Below are 10849 nucleotides of genomic sequence, written 5' to 3' on the forward strand. Positions count from 1 at the left end.
TATTATGCAGATTTTTATTAAATATATATTAAATGGTATTTGGTTATTTGTTAATAGTAATTAATTACACATGCAGTTATTTAGTTGCAGTTACACTTCCTGACCAGCAGGAGTCGCCAGTGTGCGAAGTCTCGAGCGCTTCTAACCAGTGAATCATTTTGTGAAGCAATTTGGTTCAGTTGATTTAAAGCTTTAAAATTATGGTTCTTCCAGTACTAGTGTTTATGAAGCTCGCTATATTACAAAAATCCTATTATAATCGCATTGTGAGTGTGCATGAACATAATCAATGTTTTTACCCTTTAAACGGGCTGGATTTATTTCACCATGATCCACATGATGGCGCTCCAGCACAAATCACATGAATACACTTTATAACACACTCTGAAACAAATCTTTGTAATTAAATACAGTCAGTTGGCATTTGTTCACCGGCTAGGTTTCAGATGAAAATGTTTTATCAAAATAAAATATTACTGATATGACGATTTTATCTGTATGTGAAGTTAATTAAGAGATATAACTACCAGTAAATATGAAGTTAACAATGTGTTTTGAAAAAAAGTTAAGCCACTGAATATAAAGCGGGTCAGTCCAAACTCTAACTGGGGAGGGGGGCGTTGATAAAGCCAATAAACAAACAAAACAAAATTATATTTATTGTCTCTCATATGTTCGTTTGTTAAAGCATCAATTGTTTATGAAGGTCTTCTTCATAGCTGACAGAGTAGGTTCATCAGTGAGCTGCATCAGTGGGCGGACCCTGCGTCTGTGCGCCAGTGGTCTCGTCCATCACAGTTCAGCTGGAGATATAAAGACTGAGCTCCTGCAGAGAGACTCAGACACACACACACACACTCTCTCTCTCTCAGTGTCAGAAACACACTCTCTCTCTGTGAGACACTCTCTCTCTCTCTCTCTGTCACACACACACACACAGCAGCGCTGGAGATGGAGCACACCGAGCTCGTGAAGCCCGAGTCTCTGGAGGATCTGATCCAGACTCTTCACAAGATCTTTGAAAGCGACAGAGTCAATGTGGAGGATGTGCAGAGCATCATGGAGTCCTATGAAAGTAAACCTCACGAGTGGATGAAATACGCCAAATTTGACCAGTACAGGTAATTAATTATATGATTATTATTATTCTCAGAATAATTGTGTGTAGACAGTTATTTTGCCATAGTTCATGCATTTAAGTCTTATAATCCCAAGGGTTGTTTTTTTTTTTACTTATTTAGTTTTTCAGATAACTGAGAAATGCAAATTAAATTATCATTAGGAAAATTTTAATTTAATGTTGCAGTCTTTCCAGTCTAACACAAACAAACGCAAACTTAAGGTGAACTGGGCTTAAATGAGTTGACTTTTACTCCAAACATAACTCAAATAGTTTTCTCCTTTATATCAGAGAAAAGAGCATTAATGTTTCTCGCTCCACTTCAACCAAAAGTCCAGTTCCCTCTTGTTTTTGTCTGGATGCGATGCTGGAGTTTTTCCTCCGTTGATGTTTTGTCTGTGGGCGGGGCCTCGTCTGAGAGGGCGGGGTCGAGGCGGGCCAATCAGAGCTCGGCTCCCGGCGCACACCCGCTCAATCCTTCAGCTGCTTTCTGGGACTTTCTCTCGATCTCTCTCTGGTCAATGAAACGAACATGAATATTAATGACCACAGTGACGTCAGCAGGACGCGTTGCATTGACCAGCAACAACAACAACAATGACAGTAGCTGTCATAACGAATGATTATTAGCATCCAGGAAGGATGAATGATTAAAGAAAAAGTATTTTCATTGAACTAAAGTCATTTTACTGTGTGCTTCCAGATACACCAGGAATCTCGTTAATGAGGGAAATGGAAAGTTCAACCTGATGATCTTGTGCTGGGGTGAAGGACACGGCAGGTACCTGATGTTAAATGAGTTCGGTGTGACCTGCAGAATCCTGAAATCATGTGTGGATCAATAACTGAACACACGTCAATCAATCAGAGATATTAACAGACTGATAAAGACCTGATAGATAGTAGAGTCCAATGTCTTGTGATTAGGGAAGTCATAAATACAGATAATATTCCCAAAGCCTTTCATAAATGCACTGATAAAATAATGCTCATAAAGCATAAGTGATTATTCCCTGAGGAATATGAAGAAAATAGCGTGTTAGGATGACCGAGCTGTTGTTAATATTTGTTCATGTTCACCTAATTCAGCTTAAAATCTTCAGCTCATCTGCGGCCTTGCATGTTAATAATTTCATCTAATTTTTTTTTTTAAATCTTGTCTAGATGAATCTCGTATAAGAGTCAAAGACAGAAACAATTTCAAAGCACTGAAAGTTTAATACAGCTTTGCTTTTTTTACCTTTGCATTAGAATGTGTCCTTTTCACACACACACACACACACACACACACACACACACACACACACACACACACACACACATGGAGAAGAACATGAATAACACACAACTTTAAAATATACATGTTTGAAAAGAAGTAGGAAGAAGCAAAGGCTTATGTCTATCACACATTTTTCTCCATGATTTACAGAAAACACTAAAATGTAATTCAGTGTAATAATAATAGTTTATAAACCGAAAAACATGAAAAAGATAAGTGCAATTTTTTATTTCTGACATTTTGTCTCAGAATAGTGATATAAACTCACAGTTGTAAAAGAATAATAGTTTGTGAGGGGAAAAGTCATAATTATGAGATAAAAATTCACTATTACTTGATTTTTTTATTTATTTTTATATTCCATACCAGAATCATTCATTAATGATAATCATTCAAAATGAACACATTAAAGACTGTTTAAGGGTCAGAGTTCAGCCCTAAAATACTAACTTAATGTCATTTAAAATCTTCACCAATCTTTGCCTTCACACTTCTAGATCTGACCCGTTTGTCTTTTTGATTTTTATAGTAAACTTTAATATGATCGTATATTTATATATATAGCACAGGTCCGAATAAGTATGTGTCATTTTCACATATATATCTGTCATGCTGAATGAGGATGGACATTATTTCAGCCATATTTTGACTATTTATTTTCACAGCTGTTATTTGAAACATTAAAGTAGACATGAATTTAATATGATTTGAGTGTGTATGAACTGGTTTGGTCTTTGACCCGTAATAACCCGAAGACGCTGAGTGTGCCTGTGTTTGGCTCGATTGCAGCAGTATTCACGATCACACGGACTCACACTGCTTCCTGAAGCTGCTCCAGGGTCAGCTGAAGGAGACGCTGTTCGACTGGCCCGACCGAAGACTGCAGGGAGGCATGACGCAGAAGTCCCAGCGGGTTCTGCTGGAGAACCAGTGCGCTTACATCAACGGTGAGAGGGTCAGCGGGACTCCTGAAGACCACTGAACATCAGTGTGTGCTGGGTCTCTGACCGGATTCACTCGCTGTGTTTCAGACTCCATCGGGCTTCATCGAGTGGAGAACGTGAGTCACACGGAGACCGCCGTCTCTCTGCACCTCTACAGTCCTCCCTTCCAGACGTGCCGGACCTTTGACCAGCGCACCGGTCACCACAACACCGTCAGGATGACCTTCTGGAGCCAGTTCGGCGAGAGGACGCCGTATGTAAGTCGATCTCTCGTTTCATCTTAATGCTGTGTCTTGATGCTCATTATGAGACGCTGTGTAGAAGAACGCTGGATGGACACAACATGACACACAGAAGATCTCATGCGCTCAAAGCTGATCAGAAAATGTGCTTTAATTATGATGAGTAAACTACGACGTGATAACCAGCCGATCGCATCTCAAACTAAGTTTTTATAATCCTGAATGATTTAGATTAATTATGTATCAGAGATAATCTGAGGAAACTTTTATTATTGATACTTTGCACCAGTTTGGTGGGAAGTGATGATATCGTTATCTTCAAACATGGAACGAAGAAGGTGTTGATCTGCAAATGTTTTACGTCATATTTGAATTTTCTTCGTACGTTAAATTTGTAACTTCAGAAGACACTTTTAGTGCACTTTTAAATAAACTTACAATCACTAAAACCATTAAAAAATGTCTTGACATGAAAATAAATGTTAACTGAAATACAATAAAGATATTTTATTTTAACTAAAGAATAATAACATTTTTCATTTTCATGTAGTTCACTTAAACTGAATACAAACTATACAGACGCTTAAAAATGAGAAGAACACAACAAAATAGATCAGAATATTAAGAGGCTCTGTCAGCGTGTGGCTGATGATGCGTGAGCTGTGGTGAATGAATCCTGCTGGAGTTAATGTGTGTGGATCAGATGAGCTGTAAAGCTGTTATCAGTGCAGTTCTTCACTCGGTGTTCTCTCCAGCTCCTGCAGATGTGTGGAGGGTTTAATGTCTGCCAAACACACTCTTATCTCTCATTCAGAGCTTGCATAAGCTCACCTTGACCACAGCGCTGTCTGGACTGAAGGGTTTCGACATCAGCGCTGTGCTTTGATAAGATAAGATCGGAGCGCAGCTTTGAAGCGTGTCTTTATCTATTAATTGAGAGCTCGAGCTTTCATCTGATCACTTTTGTGTCGCTTTCTTTCAGGAATCCACCGTTTCACAGGAGAACAACTGAGAAGCACAAGAAGATTTCCACATTCAATCGATGTATAAAACTTGATCCAACTCTTTTTAAGATTGACAGCGGACAGCGGGAAGAGTTAATTCAAGCTGCTTAATCGTGTCCTAGTTTAGCGCTGGCAGACGAGGCTGAATTATTTGAGCCGTGTGTCAGTCTGCTCTTTGTTGTTGAGAGGAGCCCGTTCTCCCAGCATTCCTGTGTAATCACGCTTTTGTACTGTTACGGGATGAGAGCTGTGGCCTGAAGTGTGTAATTTATGAGAAGAATCTGTTTGTTCGCTCCAATGAAAGCGCTGTCCCCGTCAACAACATCCCGCTTCAGCAGAACTCCAGCAATGTGTTTGTGAATCTCCACACACTCGCGCTTTATTGCAGATGAGCGTTTCAATGGAAGAGTTTATTTTTATGAATCCTGCCGTCAGTAATCAATGTCTCGTGAAATATGGTCTCTGTATTTGTAAACTGGAGCTTTTATTTAAAATGAATCTTTCCTTGAAATTCATTTTTGTCTTAATGTTAAAGTAAATAAAACCTTTCCCAAATGTTGTTCTGTGTGTGTGTGTGTGTGTGTGTGTGTGTGTGTGTGTGTTCATCTGTTTATTTCTTGCATGTACACACATTTATCAAAGCCACTAACACATTCAGGTTATCAGTTCTTGTCTTCTCAGAAAGTGTTTTGTGATATGGATCAGAAGAATCTTCTGGAGAACTCGTTTCATCTTCACACTACAGTCACACATTACACTGAACTCAAACTGAAACCATTGAAAAGATTATTAAACTGAAATAAAGTATTCAAATAACCAAGTTTAACTTGATCTACTAAATTGTAAATTAAATGAAGTTTATGTATTTAGCAGACGCTTTTATCCAAAGCTTTTTATTCAGGCTATCAATTTTTACATATCATAAAAATCAACAAAATTTTACATATGTACTAAAATCAATAAAACTAAACCAATAATAAATAAAAGTTCATAGAAACAATTTTTGTTTTTTAAAGAAATAAGAGAGATTTTTTTTTTCTGCCAGAACATTATCCAGATTTTATGGACCCTAAAGTGCAAAACTTCTAATACACATAAAACACCTGTAATAAAGTCCAAATGGATTATTTTTACAGTGCATATTTAAAAAAATAAATAAATATGAGAAAAGAATAAAATTAACATGAAAAGCAGGAAATATTAAATCAAAATATGATCAAAACGAACTAAATCAAATGATGATCTGATTGTTGATCTGAAGATGAGGAGTGTGTATGCGGTGGATTCCTCCGCTGCGTGACTGACGTGATCTCATCAACTTGTTTCTCCACGTTTCTGAACGAACAGACTTCTGGAAGCTTCTGAGAGTCGTGTTGGAGCACGTCTGCCAGAGTCTTCGTTCACACTGATCATCTTTCCACGCTGATGGCCAGGAATGAACACCACTGCACACGAGGGAAGCTAGAGGCTTTCAGTGAGAAACGAGCAGATTAATATAATCACTAGAGGACTCATTTCTCCATGCTTAAGTCATTTTTTCTAAACTCTTCACAGTTCTCTTGATACAGCAGTGATTTCACATTCAAACTACACTAAAACTACTGAAACACTTCATACGGTCTCAAATCAACTCATTCTTTCCAACGCAAGCAAACTTTATCATGACCTAAAAACTCAAACAACAGCATTATACAATGTTTGCTTTTGTAAAATTACTTAGTAAACAAGAATGAGACTTTCTACTGTTTATAATTCACTACAGTAAATGTTCATAGTCCATGTTTACTTTACAGCACATTTTCTCCTTCTGCAGATGATAATGAAACTGAAAGACTGACACCTGTTCAGGGATTTATTTTGTTACATTCAGAATATGTGGCATTATTGTATGAATGTAGCAAATGTCTGTTATATTAATTTCTTCGAGATGGTTTTGAGCTTCAGGTTGATCTGTTTTGTACAGAGTTGGTTGTAACTTGGGTAGGTTTTGTGTCTGAGTGAGAAGAGCTCATGTGATGTCAAAGATGTTTTCGTTTCATGATAAATGATGCGGTTCATCCACATTAATGTTCTTGAGCTTCGCTTTGTGAAGAGTTTTGAAAATGTGACCAAAATATTGAGAAAAGTGTGCTTAGATTGTAAAACACTGTAATACTGTAACTCAAACTGAAGAGAAACAGCTGCACTAAATAATGATGCATATGTTTTCATTACCTTAAATCATCAAAATTAAGCAGTTTCTACTGAAAGTAATATGAGATTCAGCTGAACTGGGCAGTTAGCGTAGGTGCAGATGTTTTACAGTGTGTTATCACTGTTTACGCTATCCTTCACTTCCGTTAGCGTCTGGAAGGTTCGATTCCGTCTGATTCTGTTGTTTGCAGTAAAGTTGTTTCTCAGCATGTTCTCTTCTCTCCACATGTGAGTTGCGTAACACACATAACAAGCTCCTGTTGGCCCGCTGCTTTAATTATGTGCCAACAAAATCAATACAGCAGGAACCTTGAGCCCCTGAGAACAGGAATTCAGTCACGTATCTCCATGCATTACTGCGAGAACGACGACGAGCCTCTCGTGAGTGTGGTCAGGACTCGAGGGGATTCTGGGATTCAGACCAAACCGTGTTTGACTGTCACTGATCTCAGCTGGAGAGTTCATGTGTTGCATAACCTCAGTCACCCATCAATGTTTTCAACTCTTCCATCACTATCATATCTGTGACAACAGCTATAAAACATTACGACTGCATTTATCTGCTTTTATCGTTCGTTGTCTTTTCCTCAGGACACACATCACAGACGCAGAAACTGTAACATGGATAGAAGATGTATTAATAACTTCACATAGGAATAACTCATCAGGATCAGCAGATAACAGAATATATAATGCTTTCAGTGTCTTTATCTGTTCATATCTGCAGGAAGAATAAACATTCACACTGTTTGTGTGTTAAATCATCCGCTGCTGTTTGTGTGTGTGTGTGTGTGTGAGACAGAGAGAGAGAGAGACTGTGTGTGTGTGTGTGTGTGTGTTTGTTTGTTTGTGTGTGTGTGTGTGTGTGTGTGTGTGTGTGTGTGTGTGTGTGTGTGTGTGTGTGTGTGTGTGTGTGTGTGTGTGTGAAAAATGATCTGTATGAAGAATTTCAGCATAGAAACTGCACTTATGACCTGCTTCTTGCGTCAGATCAAGGCTGCATCTCATTTCTAGTTTTACTTGATCTCAGTGCTGCGTTCGACACCATAGATCATGACATACTCATAGATCGATTACAAAACTATACAGGTATTCAAGGGCAGGCTCTAAGATGGTTTTGATCCTACCTGTCCGATCGCTACCATTTTGTTTATTTAAATGGGGTGTCATCTCATTTATCATCAGTAAAATATGGAGTGCCACAAGGATCCGTCCTAGGTCCCCTTCTATTTTCAATATACATGTTGCCCCTTGGTAATATTATTGGAAAATACTTCTGTGTGTTATATTAGACAGCAAATTGTCTTTTAAAAACCATATTTCTCATGTTACAAAAACAGCATTCTTCCATCTTAGAAACATTGCCAAGCTAAGAAACGTTATCTGTTTCTGATGCAGAAAAGCTAGTTCATACATTCATGACCTCTAGACTGGACTATTGTAATGCACTTCTAGGTGGTTGTCCTGCTTCGTCAATAAACAAGCTACAGGTCGTCCAAAATACAGCAGCTTGAGTCCTTACCAGGTCAAGAAAATATGATCATATTACCCCAATTTTACAGTCGCTGCTCCCAAACTCTGGAATAGCCTTCCTGATAATGTTCGGGGTTCAGACACACTCTCTCTGTTTAAATCTAGATTAAAAACACATCTCTTTCACCAAGCATACGAATAATGTATCTCTTAAATTGTGAGTGTAGTTGCATCTGATCAAAGGTGCATTTTTATTTATTAGCTTGGGTTAAACTAATTTTACTTTGTTGGATCAGCAGCTATGCTAATGATGTCTCTATTAGTTTCTCTGTTTCTGCTGGATCTTCATCCCGTGGTAACTAGGATTTAAACAAGCTCCAGTCTGGATCCAGAACACCTGAGAAGAGATGATGCTGACCCTCAGAGGACCTCAGATGATGCTAACCCTGAATCAACAAACAGAACTAACGAATATTGTGACTGCATCATATAATAATTGCTGTTAATCGTCTTGTTGATTATGTCTTTAATTATTTTTCTGTACATTCCTGTCATATGCACACAAACTGACAGTCACCACTGATAAGCTACTACTAAAATGTAGAAACGTTAATTTTCTTCAAAGTGCTTTGCGATGTTTTGTATCGTATAAAGCGCTATACAAATCAAATTGAATTGAACTGAATTGAGTGTGTGTGTGTGTGTGTGTGTGTGTTTCATGCTAGCCAGAACAGATTATTTTACTGAAAAAGGTCAGGCCTGGAGATTAAGGAAACACAATGGAGGTACAGAACGTGATATGGGTTTATAGCAGCGTGCAGGCTTCTCATCTTCTGAACATGTTGAACAGTGATGACAGAGACGTTAGGGAGTTGTTCCTCTCTGTTCCTGGATCTCAGGAGACACAGGGGGTCATTAGCCCGGCTGGGTTCGGTGTGTGGTCAGACTGGCCGGACCTGCTGGACCTCTGTAAGAGCAGGAGTATCACTGGAGCGGTCTCTCTCGGTCACTCAGCGAACACATCTCACAGTAAAAGCCAGATTACAAGTTCTTCTGGATCTGGTTTCCTACAGCTCGTGTTCCTCACTGTCTGCATCACACTTCAGATCAGATCACAGAAACACTGAACATCTGTCATGTTTACAAGAGAGTGTAGACAGCACACCGCGACAGAATAGTGGAAGACCTATCAATCCCTTTATACCATCTTTAGAAAGAATATAGAAACATTCCTGTGTAAATTCATCCATGTTTGAGTATCTGAGGAGTAACTCTGACCTCTTCTCTCTGTCTCCTAACTCTCCAGATGTTGTTGTGATGAATGAGGAGTTGTGTGCACCTTTGATCTCGTATGGAGGAAGCTTTAGTCATTAAATATCAACCACTCCTAAGTACTACTTTCAGAGATATGTTATCGAGGCAGATTACTTGTTTTTATATTTGGTATCTTACGACACACACAGGTGGGTTGTTAGAGGACTTCAACAGCTTGGGATGCCCAAAATGTACTGAGCTTCATCCTCTATCATCGACAGCTGTCATATATAGAGGAGACGCTGTTATTTATATCCAGAAGAACTGAGTGATGTGTGTAATACTGTAAAGATCTGTCTCCTGCCACTGGTCCATGATCTTGTACATGTGTTTATCTACATCTATAATAGTTTTATTTTAAGTGACTTCTTTAAAGTGGACTTAAATTGTTAAAATTGTGTGTGTGTGAGTGTCTGTGTGTGAGTGTGTGTGTGTGTGTGTGTGTGTGTGTGAGTGTGTGTATCATATCAGGACACAACTCTGTATAATGTCATGGGTATGACACAGGTATTACAAGGAGAGGGTGACTTATGAGGACATAACCCATGTCCCCATTTTTCAAAACACTTATAAATCATACAGAATGAGTTTTTTTGAGAAAGTAAAAATGCACAAAGTTTCCTGTGAGGGTTAGGGTTAGGTGTAGGGTTGGTGAAGGGAGAGAGAATATACAGTTTGTACAGAATAAAAACCAGTGTGTGTGTGTGTGTGTGTGTGTGTGTGTGTGTGTGTGTGTGTGTGTGTGTGAGTGTGTGTGTGTGTGTGTGGGTGGGTGGGTGGGAGTGTGAGAGCATTATAAGTTATGTAATCAGATAACTTGTTTGTAGTATATCTGAGTTGTGTGTAAACTCTGTCTGGTCTGGTCTGGTCTGGTCTGGTCTGTGAGGAACAGTCTCATTAACGAAACAGACAGCTGATTTCACTCAAACAGAAACCAGAAGGATTTCAGTCGTCTTTATCATAGAGTCACAGCTGAAACGGCTGAAACGAGAATAAGGTGAAATGGCCACAGATGGGAATGAGGGGTTTTATTGTTTATATGGAAAGGATAATGGTTTTTATGATAGTGTAAATGTGTCCCATTAACCCAGAAGCTGTGTGAGTGTCCAGAGGAAATGGAAAAGCCTTTTTGTAATAGTTTTCTGTGAGCAGTGAGTGTTCGGTGTGCTGTTTATAGGAGCGCTGAGCGCCTGAAGTTGAAAAGAAATCAACTCTGAGCTGCTGACGTCATTTGCCTTTTTCCCCATTGTTCAGTCAAATGAATCTGAGAGTCTGACCTT

At 38.8% G+C, this 10849-nt stretch overlaps 1 protein-coding gene across 1 annotated transcript; it reads left to right on the top strand.

Moving 5' to 3' along the window:
- Positions 1 to 835: 835 nt before the first annotated feature.
- On the top strand, positions 836 to 5148 carry LOC128019126 (cysteine dioxygenase type 1). The gene is made up of 5 exons (XM_052605183.1): positions 836 to 1121; positions 1824 to 1901; positions 3189 to 3346; positions 3431 to 3600; positions 4568 to 5148. Exons 1-5 carry the CDS (start codon positions 952 to 954, stop codon positions 4595 to 4597), a joined length of 606 nt encoding a protein of 201 aa, XP_052461143.1. The 5' UTR covers positions 836 to 951; the 3' UTR covers positions 4598 to 5148.
- Positions 5149 to 10849: the final 5701 nt, after the last annotated feature.

Source organism: Carassius gibelio, chromosome A8, assembly GCF_023724105.1.
Source record: "Carassius gibelio isolate Cgi1373 ecotype wild population from Czech Republic chromosome A8, carGib1.2-hapl.c, whole genome shotgun sequence".
NCBI classification, from domain to species: domain Eukaryota; kingdom Metazoa; phylum Chordata; class Actinopteri; order Cypriniformes; family Cyprinidae; genus Carassius; species Carassius gibelio.